Source organism: Strongylocentrotus purpuratus, unplaced genomic scaffold (assembly GCF_000002235.5).
Source record: "Strongylocentrotus purpuratus isolate Spur 01 unplaced genomic scaffold, Spur_5.0 spur5_scaffold_7, whole genome shotgun sequence".
NCBI lineage: Eukaryota > Metazoa > Echinodermata > Echinoidea > Camarodonta > Strongylocentrotidae > Strongylocentrotus > Strongylocentrotus purpuratus.
The window spans coordinates 34,679,507-34,699,572 of NW_022145613.1; the positions used below are offsets into that span (position 1 = coordinate 34,679,507).

General features: G+C 36.5%; 1 protein-coding gene across 1 annotated transcript; it reads left to right on the plus strand.

The window, feature by feature from the left end:
• On the plus strand, positions 1-17,078 carry LOC584508 (cytochrome P450 2J6). Its single transcript, XM_784367.5, has 5 exons — positions 1-772; positions 11,160-11,283; positions 12,315-13,067; positions 13,543-13,836; positions 14,671-17,078. Exons 1-5 carry the CDS (start codon positions 506-508, stop codon positions 14,850-14,852), a joined length of 1,620 nt encoding a protein of 539 aa, XP_789460.3. The 5' UTR covers positions 1-505; the 3' UTR covers positions 14,853-17,078.
• The last annotated feature ends 2,988 nt before the right edge of the window (positions 17,079-20,066 follow it).

The window sequence follows — 20,066 nt, forward strand, 5'->3', positions numbered from 1 at the left end:
TTTTCTTGACGTGAATGACTGCAGACGACACGAACGCATAAGGCCCGCCCACAAACTACCTTGCCATTACCCCGTCACAACGCACCTCACCTCATGGACTTACTGACTGCTATTCCTGTTCAACAGTTCAATCATACGTGAACCAAAAAAACAAACACTCCACTTAAATATAGCGATATCATACAAACTTATTATCCAATAAAAGTAGGTGAACAAACTAACATCCTAAACCACTAGCTACTGGCCAGAAAATTGAGGGATGTAATCTTCTCATTTTCTTGACGTGACTTGATGTAATAAACGTGAGTAATGAGTAGCGTTGCTTTGTGATTGAGGACATTTTACAACTAAGCCCTATAATCTTTACTACAATACTAGGCATCAGTGCATCTAAGCGCCAGATTTACTTGAGAAAGAGTGGGAAGGAAACCTTGTAGATACAGAGACGGAAGAAGGACATAGAAAGAATAATCGACAGAAACGCATTATACAGACACTAGCTGAGATGGAGAAGTGCGAGATCAGCTCATCACAGCTCGAATCGTCTTTGCCTTATCCAAGTTCATTCACATCAGTTATATTATGTGTGATAACTCTATACCTGGTGTACCGCCTTTTCCGTTCTCTACGGGAAAAGAAGGATGATGGAAGACGGTATCCTCCTGGGCCCAAGGGACTGCCCCTTATAGGTTCACTTCTCGATTTACGCTCCGATGTTTTGATGAAAATGAAGCGATTCGCCGACGAGTATGGCAGCATTTACACCATAAACGTGAGTAAAACTTGTCAAATTTCAATCAATTCCTTTGAATGAGGTATCCGATAATAGTATTAAAGTTAACTTCTTACTCCTTACAATGAAGTTTGAAGGTTTGCATGGTTGTATGAACAATCGCGGAAGAGGTGTTTCGACGTTTCGGACAGGTTGACTGTCCGTCTTCAGGACAGTCAACCTGTCCGAAACGTCGAGTCTACTCTCCTGCTCCTGCTCTGCAACTCTACTCGCCGACTCAAGCCAGCTTCTCTCATCTACTCAACCCTCCAACTCAATCCAGTCTTCTACTCAAACCTCTCATCCTGTCTACAACTTTCTGGTTTACAGTCCTTTCCCGGACTATACTCACTTCCGAAAAGATACTCTTCCTTCCAACCTCCACTTTCTCGCCTTTTCCATTTTACTTCTATTTTCTATCCACTTTCCTTAGTCCTTCTAGGACTTTACACCTGGTGTACCGTAAACCTCTTCCGCGATTACAATGAAGTGTTGTGTTTTTGCCAGAACAGGTCACAAATACTGAAGAGGGAAAGAGAAAAGAGAGAGAGAGAGAGAGAGAGAGAGAGAGAGAGAGAGAGAGAGAGAGAGAGCGAGAGAGAAAGACGGGAGTTTTTTGTTGTTGGAAACAACGAGTTTTCAGATAATAGATTAAACAAGGCCTCCCCTATACCTTGCCATGCTTTCAGGAAGTATTATATATCAACTATAGCTATTTTAAACGTTAGTCATTAATCTCTATTGATAGCTGGGCTTTTGACGTTTGATAAAGGTATTCACTTGGCATTGCGAAGCAAAATAGACAATTGCTTTACATAGACCCAGAAGCTAAATTTGTCTTGATCCTGTTTATGCCCCACTTTATTGCCTTTTAAGAACGTAATCTGGATTAGTCTTATAGGATGGATATTACTTGCATTCAGTCTTCGTGTGCATAAAGCTGCAAGAAGTTTTTTGCCATCGTACAAAAGTCTAAGAAGACCTACAAATGTGATCTTAATGCAGTATCCTAAGAGGTCTACGGCTACTACTACTACTACTACTACTACTACTACTACTCCTCCTCCTCCTCCTACTACTACTACTACTACAAACTACTAGTACTACTACTACTACTACTACTACTACTACTACTACTACTACAAACTACTAGTACTAGTACTACTACTACTACTACTACTACTGCTACTACTACTACCGGCGTACAACTATTACTACTACTACCAGGCGTACAACTATTATACTACCACTGTTTACTCATGTCTGTTTTAACTATATTTAGGTGTGTGTGCGTGTGTGTGTCTCTCTCTCTTTCTGTAACTGATCTATGAGTATGAAAGTCACATAATTTTTGTGTGGAAATAAGTTATGTCGTCGTGAAAAGCAGCGCTTAGATACGATAAAAACGGTATTTCATTTTCCAGTTACCAAAGTGGATACCCAACACCAACAGTCCTGAGGTCAGGCTTTTCTATATTCCATGGAAGATGTGTTTCAGTGTCCAATGGTCGACTTGGCGGGCTGCCTCCAGGATTCGAAGCCAAGACGCGTTTTACAGAAAAGGGGAAGGGGAAGGGATGCTAGTTGTCGTCCATGACTCTAAAAACTGAAATGTTAAATGTCAATTTAAAAGGGCCGAGGAGTGACCACTCTTTCAAATCATCAGATTTTAACTTTTAATATGCTGGATTCAACCTTTATAGTGTTGGATCCAGCATGTTCAAAGTGTTAATCTACCATTCTGAAAGAGTGGTCACTCCTCGGCCCTTTTAAATGGTGATTTAACATTTCAGTTTTTAGAGTGAGCAGGGCTGGTTGTTCTAATAAGTCACTAAAATGACAAGTTCAAATGAGGGGCAGTACTGCTTTGGGCTTTTAATCCATTAATATGCTTTAATTTTTGTTTTTGAATAGCACTTTGTTTTTCCGTTTCTTGTATATTTGTGTCAATGATGACCAAAACGTTAAAAAGAACATTTAAATATGACAGAATGTGGAGGTTAATCCAAAATGGTTTATTCAAATACTTTCCTCACGGCCGCAAGGCCGAATTGCAAAAGTTTACAAGATGTACATTAAAGACATTGACAATAAAAGGCATTATTAGAGTATAATGTAAAGAATAAAAGCAACCGCATGGAATGATCAAGAAATATGTCTCAACATCAATAAGACATGTTGAATTAAATAAGGTAAAATATGACGATAGAGGGAAAGAAAACATCCAATGATGAAGGAGAAAGGGAGAGAGAAAGAGAAAGATATAAACAGAGAAAAAGAGATGTCGAAAGTCAAAAGTTGGGGCAGTCAGAAAAACATAAATGTTTGTCTTATGCTTTAAAACACAAATGAATTTCTTAAAGTACTGTTTGCTACCTTGTTTACATTGCAAGAAATAAATTATTTGAAACGCCATAGCAAAAAAAGTAATTAAGAAAGTGTTGAACCTCCTCCCTTACTTCATATTTCTGGATGTATACCTAAACCTGCTACCCCGTCTAACATATATTCACAAATCAGGGCCCGCAGAACATGGGGCTCAAGCAAAAATTTATAACAAACCTATAGTGGGCATTTAGACAAATGCAAATCGTTCAAATTCAGTACATTTTCACTGTATTCCAGTGCGCGCGTGTGTTAGTTATTTTTCTCATATCCAGTAAATGTTTTTAGTGATTTCTTATAGTCATGAGGATCAATATTTAGATGTAGACAAAGATGATAATCAAATTCTAAAGAGGAAAGATATTTTATTTTTTAACAAAGTAAGACAAAAAATTTGTACACAAATTAGAATTATATGAATTCTCAGATTTATCATAACTCAGTTGAAGAACAATGTCATTATTTTGTTTTTAATCAATAGAAATGATCATAATTTTTATCAGAATTCATTGAAAATATGTTCTAATATTTTGTTTTATTTCATTTCTGCATTTTTCCAAATATACTAATTGAATAACAAAGAACATAATTATACACGTAAGGTTAATACAAACAATAATAACTTCATGTCAAAATGTGTTTTTACATATTTCTGTTAGTAACGAAACTTTATATTTCTTCAACATATTGTTATTAACAAATTAAAGTATTATGCGAACTATCTGTTAACAAAGTGCAGGAGACCGCAATCATAAGCGATGCTTGACTAGGATGGCGGCCTCAAAGTATAGTAGAAAGTATAAGTTTGACAGGTTTTAAAGAACTTGATTTACCAATTAACTTCATAAAGAAGGAGAAAAAAGATAAATTGATATAATGTATTTCTTGCGTTAAAGTAATGACAAGCTCTATTTTCTGATGATAGTGAAGTTTAAGAAAAATATGCAAAACGGGGGTTATAAATATTTGTTCTATACTTTACAACTGTTAATGTCAAGTTTGCGGATTTCTCGCGAGATGTGTGCGTAAAAGGAGGACGTATGTGTGTGAGTGTGTTTATAGGACGCGTGCGTGTGTATGTTGAGAGATGATAGGATAGGGAGGGCTCTCGTGTGATGACCCTCAAGTCTATTGGAGTTCAGGAAATTGATTTAGTATATAGGGTTAATGAGTGTTTATGTGGGTTTTGTTGTTGTCTGCATGCAGTAGATGATTTTTTGTGGTCATGAATGATCCCCTCTGTATTTCCTAGAAAAATGCAGTGAGGGATGAATGGTTGCATTGTATAATTTAATTAGAAACTACAGGGCGGGAAAGTTCGCTGATTATGCTTACAACTACAAGGGTACTGCGCTCAAGATTTTTTTTTCTCTCTCTCCTTTCAGTTACTTGTCGTTTTGAAAAAGCTAGGGTGTCTCAGGGGGGAGGGGGGGGGGGTGATAAGAAGATAACAAATAGCAATGTTAAATAAGGATCTGGCGGGAGAGAAGAAGATGAAGACATAAATGAGGAACAAGAACAAACGTTAACCCGGGAGGATATCCTTTCACGGCCCCTAGGAAATTGAGGGGGGTGTTCCCCCCGGATCGCCGCCCCTGATTGCGGGGGAGGGGCGGCCGTGGGCTGTCAGTTCGGAGCCATGAGCTGGGTCGGAGGGTGTACTGAAGAACTGTGTTAGATGAATTATATTGAATTGTTATGGCTTATGGGTGAGTGTGTGGTTATACCGTCTGTGTTGTTGTCTGTCTGTGAGTGAGGGGGTGTCTGTTTCTGCTTATTCTCACAAGTTACAACATGGTACGCATGAATTAAAACTGTTGAGGTTAATAGATGTTCATAAGTTCATGGAAACTTTACAAATGGTGATAAATTCTTACTGCTTTTTTTGTTTAAGAGTGTGTATAGACAGAGAAGAAAATCAATGGATAGTGTTCATAAGTTCATGGAAACTTAATTTACAATTGGTGATAAATTCATATTTTTTTGTTTGTTTACGTGTGTATTGACAGAGAAGAAAATCAATGGATAGTGTTCATAATTTCTCGGAAACTTTGCAATAATATTGATGACGAATTCTTACTGCATTTTTTGTTTAAGTATGCGTATAAATAGAAAAGAAAACCAATGGATAGTGTGAATTTTATTTTGGTAAATATTAGAGGTTTAAGGGATAGGACTAAACGATTAACTATTTTTAATTGGATTAAATGACACGGGTGGCCAACCTTTTAAAGCTCGCGGGCCACAGCTAACGATTGGCATAACTTCGCGGGCCGTAGGTAGTCTTCTCGCCCCCCCCTCTCCACACACACACATACACACACACGCACGCACGCAATACGTGTACACACCTACAATTTTGCAAAAACAAACAAGCAAAAAACAAAATCGGTTAGAGAAAAAATGGGGCTTACTTTTTCAGTTTGATTTCTGGGGCTGCATTTGATGGACAAGTTTCAGCAAGTCAGACCGGTCACTATAATTTGTTAGGTCTTTGTTTTCTAGTCTCACCCTATAACTCTCCATAATTTGCTAGATTCAACGTGTCATAATGTACTGTTATGTGTTAACCCGGTGACAAATGAGTGGGTTACCTTTCTCTTCTATGAAGATATACTTCAGAGACCAATCTGATTTAAAGTTTCTGCCTTCATCAGAAACTTTTCTTTTCCTCGCAGGTCTCGAAGTCGATGCCATGTTGGTTGTTATTTCAAACGAAATCAAGGACACAGCAGAAATAATATTCTAACTGTATTAGGCCTTCACTGTGGGCTATATCTCATTGAACGCGGTGTAAAGGGAAGGGGACTATATCCAGTTTACGATTATGAGAAAATTCAATGGCGGGGAAAAAAGGGATGCACTCTAAACATATTTCTCGATTCACAACATTTTATATATTAACAAAAGTTACTGCGTGCGGAAATCACAAACTGAAGTTAACACGGCGAGTGATGTTGATGTAATATGAGAGGGAATATGAGGAGTTTTGTATCAGCCAAGTAACGAGTCAATAAGTTGTGAATGATGAAAACAAATTATGGAAATAGAGATAGCTGTGTGTAAATGTTTTACCCTATTTCATCGCTGCTATATGCAGGCCGCATTTCATTGATGAGCTGTTTTTATAAATTACTTTTTCAATGCTCCGCGGGTCGCACCAGAAGAGCTCGAGGCCCGCGGGTTGGCTACCCGTGGATCAAAAGGAAGGAGGGGATGTAATAATGTTGCAGTAAACGTAGTTCACCAGATATAGAATTGGGGTGGAGAAAGGATTGGGAAGGGCCGATGTTCTTTTGCCATGGGTCAAATCACTGGAGAGGAGTTCTTCTTCTTCTATTTGCGAAAAATGTTGATGTTAAAGTGGAGGAGGTGGTTAAAGGTGTGGATGGCTGTTTTATTAAAAGGTTTAATTTAAGATATAAGGCTTTTATGGGGAAGGTGTACTTCCCAACAAGGGGAAATATTCAGCAACAAAAACTCTCTTGGTAAAAAATAGACTCATGTATTCAACTTTGGACTCTTTGAATTATCCGATCATTCTAGAAGGAGACTTTAATGTTATTTATAGATGAAAAATGGATTACATGGGAGCCACGAGAGTAGTTGTATCAACATTTGTAAATAATTTAGAGATGTTTTTGAGGAAATAAGAGTTGTATGACGTATGGAGGAAAAATAATCCGGATTTTAAGCAGTACACGTTTAGGCAAAAGACGCCACTGGTTCAAAGTCGGTTAGACACGGACTTTTGGGTTATTTTCAATTGGAACAAGCTTTATCTATATACTTGCGAAATTATGCCTGATCATCTCCTGATCATGTGAAGGTGAAATAACAAAAGATGTGTGTATTGAAGGCTATCAAATAAAAAAAGTCTCCGGAGAATGATGGCCTTTCAGTTGAATTTTATATTATGTTTTGGTTAAATATTGGAAATGTTTTGGTAGATGATTTAAATGAAGGATGAAGGATATGACATGGGGAGTTTGTCCATATCGCAAAACAAGGGGGTTATTACTTTAATTGAGAAGGAATGGAAAGACCCTCAAGACATAAGAATTATTATAGGCCAAATACATTATTAAATGTTGATTACAAAATTTTGTCAAAGGTGTTAGCTACAAGAATCAAGGGAGTACTTGAGGAAGTCATACACGTATAGACAAGACGGGCTATACGAATAATTGTATTTGGAGAAGCGATACGTTTAATTGATGATTATGTTCTGTTTTTTTAATGAGGATTCTGATGATAAAGCTTGTAGTAATTATATTGCAGTTGATTTCAAAAAAGCATTTGATTCCGTATCTTGTACTTTCCTTTTGTAGAGTCTTAGAATTTGTTTGGGTTCGGTCCCTTATTTTGTTCGTGTGTGAAAACTATTTACAGTAATATAGGTAGTTGTGTTATGAATGGGGGTTTTGCTACTGGTTATTTTGATATTAAGCGAGGTGTCAGGCAAGGAGATCCACTCTCGCCCTATCTATTTATTCTCGCTACTGAAATATTGGCAGCAGTAGTGAGGAATGATGAGGTTATTATTATTAATATTGGAGGAATTGAAGTTAAACGTTTTATATGCAGACGATATGACAATATTTGTTAGAAATAAAGAATCTGTAGAAAGAGTTGAATTATAAGGATATTTTAAGCAAGATTAAAAGACTTCTCAGATGGTGGAAACGGGGACCTCACGGTGTTTGTACAAAAACATATGCATTATGTAAATTGAATTACCCTTTTGCTTCACTAGTGGTTCCAAAATGGGTCATATCGGAAAAAAACAGACAAAATTATGTTTTTAATTTATTTGGAACGGGAAAGATCGATTAATATTGTATTAAGGTTATAATGAAGGGGGTTACGAATGACTAATTTTGACTCGTTTGTAAAAACCCAACGTGTAATGCGGGTGAAAAGACTGTTGTACGGAGAAAAATCAATGAGATGGAAGCTATACTTTGATTTCTGCTTAAAGATGGTAGGGGGTAGATTTTTTTCTTGTGTAACTATGATTCCAAGTTAATAAGTCATGGAGGGCGCTATTTAAATTGCTGCCCAGCCGAAAATGTTGTGGCTTTACATTTTAAGTATTTTCAACTGTGTTCCTGTTGTGACTGCACAAATAAAAAAAAACCCACAGAAAATGCAATAAATTATCAACAATTCATTGTATTTTTCCCCGATCCCCGACAGAAAAAACCTCTCTGTGGCCATGCCTTGAACCATTGCATGGCCCTACAGAAGAATATTTCTTGTTGGGGAACGAGGGAAAATGCAATGAATTATTTATAATTTATTGCATTTTCTTTGTTTTTTTTGTATTTGTGGGCGCAGCCCCGTACCCTAGCCCCTGCTGCGTACCGTCATTATTCAGTGGTTAAGCAATGGCCTCATTACTGTGAGGCCCCAGGATCAAACCGTGTCGATCAGCTATATTAGTGCCCTTTTGTTAGGCATTATCATCATTACTGTCACCTAGGACTTTAAGGACTTAGGTCCCCTAGTTAATTAGCATAGTAGCACCATTATGCTTTAGCAGTCACGCAAAACAAACACTCGCAAAATATCATTCAATGAAATTTGAGAATGTATATTGTTATTTAGATCTATTAGAAATAAATCATTGTCACAATCATTCCGTAAATTGGGGTAAAAATAATTATTCCACCTTTATAACCAACAGGGTACTAGAAAACACTTATTGAGATTCGGCTGTGTTGAAAATAACTTGTGCTCATTGTGTAAGCAAAAGATTCAAACATATTTACACTTGTTCTGGGAGTGTGTACATGTTTAAAAGTTATGGCAGAATGTAATAACCAAGTTTGAGCTAAGGGAATTAAGGTCTGTCGATTGGGTGGATATTAATTTAGGGTTGTCCGGTAATTCCCCACGAATAAAGATATCTAATACAATTATTTTGCAATGAAATATTGGATATATAAATGCAGGGGAAAGTCCATAATATTGTATTTGGGTGATTTTCAAAAAGAACTGCTGGAATTTGGGGAAGAAGAAAAGAATATTGCAGGGAGGGGAGGTAAATTAGCCTTACATTTACAGAAGTTGAAATAAGTGAAGTTTACATGAATTTTTAACACTGGATTAGCCTTGTTTTAATCATGTATTCATATTTGCATTATTAGTATTATTATTCTGTCGCTCAAATTTGGGGGTATTTTGAGGAGGCTAGGATCAGTGTTTGTGGAAGTGTGGTCGGGCGGTGGGCGTGTTTGCGTGTTGTGTGTGTGTCGCATGGCTTGATGGGTTATTTGTTTTGTTACAACCGATTTCATTTTTTTTCACCAACCGTACAATGTACGTGCTAAAAATGTATTGAATTATGTCAATGTCAAGATGAAAAAAAACTGTATTTCTAAGAATAACTTGTATTGTTCTTTAATCGATAACAAAACTATGGAAAGAAAAAAGTGTGCGTGGGTGTGTGTAGTGTGTGTGCACGTGCGTGTGTTAGTAGATTGTGGTAAAGGGTGTTTGCTTTGCTTTGTTTTGTTTTATTTTTCTCTTTTATCTTAGCTCTAAAAACTCCAATTTTAATTATTCCTACGTAGTTTAAAATTATGTATATGTAATTTTCTTAATGTAATGGACCATCCATGTACATGATGCATAATAATGTTCACGAAATTGTTAATGATGTTTTTTGTTTTGTTTATTTGGAGGAATAAAACAGGAACCAACACAAAAAGTATGTGTGACTGTGAGGTTCGGAGTATTTTCGGAATTCATATTAAAACTCTTGTCTGAGGCCCATTCATTTTTGATTGCTTGTTGGCATTTTACTTCTAAATTGGAGAACCGCCTTTCCAAGAAATGTCAACAATTAAGAAACCCTTTTTTCTTCTTTTCTATCAGCATACTTGTCAGCAAAGTTAGGCCAGACCGATTATGCTGACATCTTCTCTCATTCAACATGTTGTTTAAAAAGTAAAAGATGAATAATAAGGGCATCAAATCAAGAACTCCTTGTTTATCCGTGACTTTGATGTTCATCGGCGTTATTAATTGCGCCCAAAGCTTTGGAATTACCTATCACTAAAAATAAGCCCCATATGTTGCCATTCAAGTTTTGTAGAAGGCCAAATTGTTTTCAGAAGCATTTAAATAGATTTGGGTTGTGTATCAGTGAGGTAGCACTATAACGAGTTTTCTTTTCACCACAGCACAGAAGAGTATTGATATAGTATAGCTGAGCTTTATAAATCGATATCATCATTATCATCATAATAATATTACTACTATAATTATTGTCATTATTATTATTATAAATATTATCATTATTATTATTATCTATTATTAAAAAAAGAAAATCATTATCATCATCATCACCATCATGAATGTATCTGTATCATTAGTATCATCCCTTCATGTTTTTCAATTGTGATATCGCAAAATTGTGAAAAAGAAAGTGTTCCATTCAAATCGGATACGCTACGTTAATAGAACAGTATCATCTTTCACATTATGAAATAGTTTTACTATATCACTCATAAACATGAATTACTTTTATCATATAGTGACATAAGACCGAGTTATACTACGCCCCAATCATCGCTGTATATCGATCAGAAGAAGGCAACTACACGTGGTTTGCGAAGGACCATGGTGTTTAAATGTGATGGACCATAACTGTATCCAAAGTGATTACCTGGAGTGATTATAAAGGACAAGAGTAAATACGTTTGTCTGAAACTGATCCCATGGCATTATTAGGCAACCAAGGTTTTTAAATACAAAAATATACACAAAGCCACAAATATGTTTAAATAATTAAAAATATGTACATGTTTGTACATTAAAGTGTGTACTTTTTGGTAGGCGTTGACATGATTGAAGTAAAACCGACAAGTAAAACCGGCGTGACATGTATCAGTGTTTGAACATTTCATTACATTTTTTTATAATTTAATGTAATTGTATATGATTATTTTGACTTATTTTACTTTATCATTCGTGTTTCTTTGTAATACTCAAGTTGGGACCGACAAATCTGGTGGTTCTCAACAATAAAGACGTCATCAAGGAGGCCTTTGTGACCAATGCTGCATGTATGAGTCATCGCCCACAAGTCATGTTCGATACTCTGAAACAATCACAAGGTAATTATTATATCAGTTAAGGGCGGGACGGGGTGGGGGGGGGAGGGGTGTCTCTGTTGATCCAAGGTTCATAGAAGTGAACGTTAACAAGGCTAAAGGGATGGGGCTAAAGGGGGTAGGGCTAAAGGGGTGGGTAAGGCTGATTCACTTTAAACAATTGTTCACAATAGTTTAAGGCGACCATATCAAATGCCAGTACAGTCATGAACAGAACCTCCATAGAGAGGCGTGAGTTCGAATCCCATTGGTCCAGACACCCTGTTTACTACAGAAGAATAAAAGGCTTGGATTTAAGAGTCGGTGGTATTTGTTACAACCGGATGGGATATTTTAAGAATTCTTTGTTCTAGAATGTGGATGTACTGTCTCGATACTGTAACTTTAAAAAAAGGGTAACTTTCTATCAAAAGGAATCAACGCCCGTTTGTGTTTCTAGATTCTGTTAGCTGTCACCAAAGAAACATCCTAGCAAAAAGTGGGAGTTTTTTTTTTCCTCCCACACTGAAAAGATAGTGAGATTTGAAATAGTATAATTGAGTATTTCATTATTTATAAAAAGTTGATTAGAATCATATTCTGCTGATCATGCTTTTCAGAAAGGGAAAGTTAAAATCTATTCAGACTAAAGAACGTGCTGACAAATTCAAATAGACAAAATGTCCTTGAACTAAGTTTTAAACAAGACTTTGGAGTGGGAGTATCTAATCTCTATACAGTGCCTCCAGTCGGTCGATAGCCACATGACAACTTTTATCCAACTGAACTTACTACCAAGGTGGAAGGAGGGTCCCTTCTGTTCACCATAGGTTCACAAAGCTACTGCCTAATAGATTGACAGATTGAAACAATTAAAATAGGCTGAGAAGACCAACACAATTTGCTTTCTTGGATGTTTGTTTTTATCATACACCTTCATTCCAATTGGCTTTCGCTCCAATGTTCTATTTTATCTGAAAAGTGAAAATATTCTTCATATTCATCTTTCAAATTTAACCCTCGCATTAAATCTACTGTCCTCTCTGTTTTGATAGGAATCATCCTGAAGCAACCAGGTGACTTACATCGCAAAAACCGGAACTTCCTCTCCACTGGCTTTCGTATGATCAAACTGGGAGTTCCAGAGTTTAGTTATCACCTCCACCCCCACATTGACAACTTCAAAGACAAGTTGATAGCTTCAAAGGGCCAGCCACTACCCATCTGTTCAACCAGTCACCGTCTCCTTTTTGAAATCTTCACTGACTTGATGCTAGGTGAGGTGCCTGATCCTAATTCCGAGAAGGTCAATAAACTATTGGATATCCTCTACATAGCGTTGTCACCGAATCCCATGTTGGCGTTAGTTGGGAATCTGATTCCAAATTGGGTCAAGTCCGCTCTGAGCGACTGGATCGACATGGCAGACTGTCTTGCCAAGGTAACTCGTTATCTCAAAGAACATATCCACCAGCACAGAGAAACCTATGAGGGTGATCCTACAAACCTTATCAATGCATTCTTGCACAAAGAAAAGCTCGAGTTGGAGAAAACCAGCAAGCTAAGAGAGGAGAGTAGCAGTGGAGGGGACAGTGACACTGAGATTGAGAAAGCTGCCATTGGGACATCATTCATGGTGAATGACCAGGAAGAAAATGAGAAAAGCCTTGCAGCTATTTTGTTGGATGTCTTTCAGGCTGGATGCACCAGTGTAGTTGCTTCTTTGCAGTGGCTTTTGCTAGACCTAGCTATTCATCAAGATGTTCAAGACAAACTGAGGATGGAAGTCGACAGAAATGTTGAGCAAAGTAAGTCTAAATGGACAACCTAGACAAGGGTCAAAGTTATTACTGGCACAGCCTTTTATCAGAGCTTCATTTGAGTGGCTAATTTTTTTTTTTAATTCCGAAGTAAACATTGAGCTTTGATTAGATCTTATATCGTTTCGTTTAAAAACTGCTCTTGAAAGTTGTACCTATAAACCGACTAATTTCTCTTTATCAATTTACATAATCAATGTATCTATGGTGTTGATACTCATTATCCAAAAATAAAATACATGAAAAAGATAGCATTGTTAGATTCGAAATTGATCAATTGGAGGGCTGCAACCTAATTTGTTTTATCACACAGGGGTCCGGATGGATATTTTAAACTATGCATGTACTGTGCTTATGATTGAGTTGAAATAGGCAGCAGACCCCATACACTGTCCAGCCATGTTCTGTTTGTAAAAGGTTTATTTGAATGTAACTCCCCCCCCCCCCTATCAATATTTTCCAGGAAACCAGCGCCCCTCTCTCCTCTTAAGGAGCGACAACTTTCCGTACACCAAGGCAGTCATGCTGGAGAGTATACGCCTTCACCCTCCTGCCCCGCTGGGTGCCCCACACTGTGCTGCACAAGACACCAAACTTGCTGGTTATGACATCGATAAGGGCACCATCATCCTCCCAAACTTCCTCATGGCCTTACAAGACTTCAACCAATGGGAAGATGCCTGTGACTTTCGGCCAGAACGTTTCCTCAATGAAGACGGGACCCTTGCAACAAGAGAGACCCTTGGATTTTCTATTGGTAAGTTAATTTGAAGAGACACAACTCTGAATAATTAAGTTCTATGACACATGCTTCTGTAACAATTGTTCTGCAGAATGCCTAACTTCAAACCTGGACCAAACACTAACCATAACCCTCATCTTCAACCTAACTAGAATAACAATAGCAACTCCTACATCTTTGACAAAGCATGGAGCAAGTGTCACTGGAGCTAATAACCTTCATTTGTCCCTATCTTAGCTCCACCTCAAGGGTGCCAAGGTGTTTGCAATAGGATGTAACAACGTTCTGGTTGAAACACCTTTTCACCCATAACATTGCAATATTGAACCTTAAAAGGTATATCAATGGAACTTTCCAACAGGTGCAAAAAATGCCTCATTATGGATTCAGAAGAATTAGAATCACAATTTACATTCTTAAGATTAATGTAACACCAGGAAACACAGATGGGACTGGTTTAATAGTAAAACACAACAAATAGATCAGCTAACAGAGAGCTGTTCCCTCCACAGTATATCATCTCATTAGATCCAGAGAGGCATTAACTCTGTTTGAAAGCATAGGAATGATCACCCTTCTAACTCTCAGCAGACGATATGCCAGTTAAACTACCGGGTAATCATATTCAATTCATTCAGTGTGCATTGGAAACAGACAAAGGATAATGATCGTATTTTAATTTTTTGTCTCAATTATCTCAATTACTCTCTTTTACTTGAAAGACAAATTTGGATGTCTAAAATCATTGTGAAAATTGCCTAAATTACACTACGTTAACAAATATGAGAAATGTTGTTATTTCTGTCTTTTGTCCTCATTCATTCATTCATTCATTTTGTACTTGTTCAGGTCCTCGTCAGTGCCCGGGAAAGCTTTTGTCAAACACGGTGATCAGTTCCATCTTGACCGATGTCATACAAGACTTTACACTTCATCTTCCGCCAGATCACAATTTCTCCCTCAAGGGAAATCCTGGAATCATCTACAATCCTCAACCTTTCTCCATCATTGCTAAGCAACGCACAAGTTGATCCACAGACAGCAATCGCGAGGAACATCTAGGATAATCTATAGAGATTGTGTTACAAGTGAACACTTTCCTGATTTACTCTAGACTTATATCAGTGGTATAGATGTACATGTTTTAATGTATTATCATTAGCAAGTGTATTCAAGAAATTCTTAGAGGTGAAATCTCAGTTTTATGAGAGCATAACCTCAGACTCACTCGTCAATTATGTTTTATTTTAAAGTCTTTTATTGTTAAGAGGACTTTTTTTCTTCTTCTTTTATGTTTAATGACAGTCTCAAAAGTATAGAAGATAAACGTATGTTCTTGCTTCAATAGCACACCTTCCTCTTTGAAGTCATGTGTGCTATTGGAGCAAGAATAATATAATATAATAAAATATAATGGAGAATAGGGATACATTTGCAATTTAGGACTAAATGATCAGAATAGTGATTGAGCATTGTTGCCTTTCAAACAACTTGAATTTGGTAATAATAGAAAAGCCAGAATAAGAGTTTGCAGAGAGTTTGAACAAATAGGAAATTTACGAATGTTTGAATGTTGAGATCACCAAATGTATATGAATCTCAACTTACCCATTTTGTTGTACACTAAAATATCATGAATGTTCAGTTTTCTGACAAAAGGCATACATCACATGTGCTCCAAAAGCAAAAAGTTCAATTTTTTTTTCTTGGTGAAAATGAGAGTGCTGTCAGAAACTGCATCATAATGATGTTGCCAAATTGCCCAATTTGAAACTTCAATATTGTCTGCTCAGAGCCATATGGGCGTTAACTCTTTGTCAAAGTTTGTGAATTAATGCCCTTTTGGCTCTAAACAGATGTTATGTAAAACAATTGCATGTAAAAAGAAAATACCTGATCATACCTTCAGTTTTTCTGTGATTGTTCAAAATTTCATTATATGGTGTCTTTGCTTTACCAGCTTCCTTCACAGCCAGTGGCTATAAAGGTTGTACATGTACTTCCTTTTTCACATTTTAAAACCCACACACACAATAATCTACTCCCACTTTTTTTTGAAGGGTTTCATTGATCATCCATCTAATCAACAAGGGAAGCTAAAAAGCTAACAAGAAAGAAAAAAGAAATTGAATGAAATCATCATTAGGGAAACTTCCTCATCGCCGAAAAAGGGATTTACATATTTATTATGCATTCATTTACATTTTACATTTTAGCTGGATGAAGCAAATATATGCAGTACTTGAGCTAGTTTAATGGCTACAAAAAAAGATATATATTGCATTACTTGCTCTTTATAAGAGTGACTGTTATTGTACGGTTAAATGCATATTTTAACTTTATCTCCATCTTATCTGATTTGACTCATTTCTGATCATTTTAATGCATGGTAGGGTGTGGGTGAAAATCTATGTAAACAGGACGATTGATCATTGAAAAACGAAAATGAACATCAGAAGAATGATGGACTTGTCTTTTCACGATTGAAAGTATTAATTATTTGTATTCAAATCTATAATCCTTTAATTTCAACATTTATTATATTTATGATATTCAACGAACCATTTATGTATTGATGTTTACTCTCATCCAAAACCAGTCCACTATTATTTACTTGCTTGCAGAATAAGTGATATAACATTATTATATACTTGAATTGTTGAGATAATAATCAAATACTTGTTCATAATTTTACAGATTGTAATTCCCTCAGTCAATTTGGCATTAGAGTAACAACCTTATCCACACCATGACAAATATTTGTGAATTTAATCCCAAATCAGACTTTAACAACAAAACAAAAATCATTTACCTTTATATTCTGTTGGTATTTCATGCATGTTTTTGTGATTGTACAAAGTGTGTGTACAGTGTTCAGATTCCAAGTTATTTTCTAATTTTTGTAGTAAGCGCATACCGTTTTCCGCCAACCGTTCATGAACTGTATCGTTTTGAAATACAAACCACAAGCATACTTTAATGTTCAAAATTTCACCGTTGGTCAAACAGTTTTTAAGCGTCAAGTAACGCCTGGCTGAAATGCTCCCAAGGGAGTGGAGGTTGTGCACACTGTGTGTGCGGCAAGTATTGAATCCAATGACCGTAGTAAAATTATATCTTTAAAGCGCTTAGAGACATTTGTATTAATTGCTATATTAAAGCAGAATATCATTATTATTATTATTATAGAATTGCCATGTTTTTCGTGTAAAAGGTTAAAATAGTATCTATGATAAAGTATATCTTATACAAAAGTACAATGCATTGTTTTAATTCTTATTTACCTGCGATATACCTCAAAATCAACTAAGACCCTTGTCAAGAGTGACAAAACCAACAACAAAAGCACAATGACTGTAATTTTACAAGGTCAAAGCTTGTACATCATTATCCATTATTCTCAACCTCAATATCTCTCAGACCACTTTCAGTACCTCACAATTATTTAAATTATTAAAACACACTACTTGAATATTTTGATCTGTTGTACTTTAAATCAATTAAAGTCATACATATAATGGTCTGTTGACACACAATTTTTTTTCTTCAGTGATACATTGCACATATTTAATCATCACTTTTACACCTTACATCTGATTAATACAATCACATTTGATTGACAAAATGAAATAAACCCATATATACCATACACACTCATCCTAAATATGATAGGTATAACCTATCGAAACATCAAGATAGAGCACAAGTACGCCCTTTTTAGGGCCAACCAATCCTGTAAAAATGAATATGTAGTGTTACCGCAAAGTCGCAAACCTTGTCCAAATTTTTTACGAGTTCATGTACATAGTTTCAATCTTCAAAGGTCCAGAAAATACATTTTCAAGCTCAAATTTATGTTCAGAAAACGGCCTTGATCCTAACAGAATGTATATTTTTACTTCAAGAATGTAATCAAATTTGTATCTTTATTTTATTTATTGATATTAAATGACTTCCAATCAATAGGGTAACCACATGTTTTCTGCCATGGTAAATCTATTATTCCTTGCAATTCATTTACATTTCTTTCTCCTTAATGTGCTACAGTCTACTGGAAACACAAACTTTATTTTACAAAAAATAAATGTCGCATCTACTCGTCGACGTTTACATGATTGACAAAATATGAAGTTCGACAGATATTTTTACAATTCATGATTTAAGTCAATAATATAAATGTATTTTTCCATTACAACCCAGTTGTCATTTATGGCTATATATTACTTAAATATCAAGAAAATTACATATTTCCTAGTTGTGACTTCAGCTTTCACTGTATCCACATCTTCAGTAGATAAATCACACATTTTGATTTCTCGCCTTTTTGTATTAAATACAACTCTTCTATTTCTGAATATCCCATAAACACCAGGAATATTGTACATTAAAGGTAAAGGCCGGTTTTGGAAACGCCCCCCTCTCACAAAAATAAAATGGAAGCTCTTATTACCAACCATGTGAAAGAATATGTTTTGACTAATACGTGATGATACAAATTTTACCGGGAAACCGCATACTAATTGACATACAGGTGTGTATTTGGTAAATTATTTTATCTATTTGGACCTAATAGATATCGCACACGTGTCGCGCACGTGTCACGTAGTCCCATATACATCTTTCTGTGTACAGTCCTTATAACTTTACCAAGACTGGACCAAATTTCTTATCATTTTGATGATTCCAGAACCTTGCAGTACACACCAATCGATCGATTCCACAAGATTTCTTTCACAATGCAATGGCATGACCAGAGCTGGTCTTTATCTTCAAGTAATACATGTATATATAACTATATTATCTGTGTTGAGTTGAATACCCATGGATAGCTTGAATGTTTATCTGACATACCATGGATTTCTTAACAGTAGTGCGGACACATTTCCATGCCAATTCCGATTCAGTGTCAAAAAGAATTCCTGCAATCACATATTGAAACTAGATGGAACTTCGACTGCGCGCAGTCGAAAATGATGCCTCCGTCATAGAGCAATTTTACAAACCAAAACAGAAGAAATTTTTCAAATTCAAGTTCAATTGTAATCCATTAACAGGTTTTCAGAATATTGTGATTACAAGCTATTTTTGCATACATAATGAGCCCATGACCTTTGACCTTATGAACCAAGAATCTACTCAGTTCATTGGCTCTGCAAGAAACATACATGACCTAAGTTGGCAGGAATCCATCAATCGGTTCTTGAGATAACGCGATCACGAGCTGTTTTTGCATACATAATGTGCCCTGTGATCTTTGAACTTTGACCTTGTGACCCCTACATCTAATCAGTTCATCGGCTCTGCAAGTAACATACATGACCTAAGTTTGGCAGCAATCCATCAATCGGTTCTTCAGATAACGCGATCACAAGCTCGTTTTGCATACATAATGAGCCCTGTGGCCTTTGACCTTTGACCTCGTGACCTCAAAATCTAATCAGTTTTTTGGCTTTGCAAGTAACATACATGACCTAAGTTTGGCAGCAATCCATCAATCGGTTCTTCAGATAATGCGATCACGAGCTCGTTTTGCATACATAATGAGCCGTGACCTTTGACCTTTGACCTCGTGACCCCAAAATCTAATCAGTTCATCGGCTCTACAAGATACATACATGACCAAAGTTTGGCAGGAATCCATCAACCAGTTCTTCAGATAACGCGATCACGAGCTCGTTTTGCATACATAATGAGCCCTGTGACCTTTGACCTTTGACCTCGTAACCCCAAAATCTAATCAGTTCATCGGCTCTACAAGATACATACATGACCAAAGTTTGGCAGGAATCCATCAACCAGTTCTTCAGATAACGCGATCACGAGAACGGGACGTACGTACGTACAGACGTACGTACGTACGGACGTACGGACGGACGGACAACCCGAAAACATAATGCCTCCGGCTACTTCGTAACGGAGGCATAAAAAACCTGATTTTGAGATCATAGCTAATATCCTCATGATCCCTTTTTCATCTTACAAGATTCTTAGTTAAAATCTTGCCGTGAAACATTAGCCAGAAAAAATGTTTTGAGTACTATGAATTGCTTTCATTTATCACTCCCACTGTTTTCAATAGTGAACATCTCAAACTGCTCATGGGAGACAACTGCCGGCAAAAGCCTTCCACGACAGCACCATCATTTCAAGCAAGATGTCCGTTAATTGTATCTATAATAGACTTGAAGTGATGATAGCAAGTAATTTATGAACAGAAAGAAAAAATAGTACCACTTCAATAACAG

Bases quoted from the DNA above. Each gene is read 5' to 3' on its own strand.
- LOC584508 (XM_784367.5), top strand. From the start codon at position 506: ATGGAGAAGTGCGAGATCAGCTCATCACAGCTCGAATCGTCTTTGCCT. The intron at 11,284-12,314 runs GTAATTATTATA...CTGTTTTGATAG, and splicing joins TACTCTGAAACAATCACAAG to GAATCATCCTGAAGCAACCA. The intron at 13,068-13,542 runs GTAAGTCTAAAT...AATATTTTCCAG, and splicing joins CGACAGAAATGTTGAGCAAA to GAAACCAGCGCCCCTCTCTC.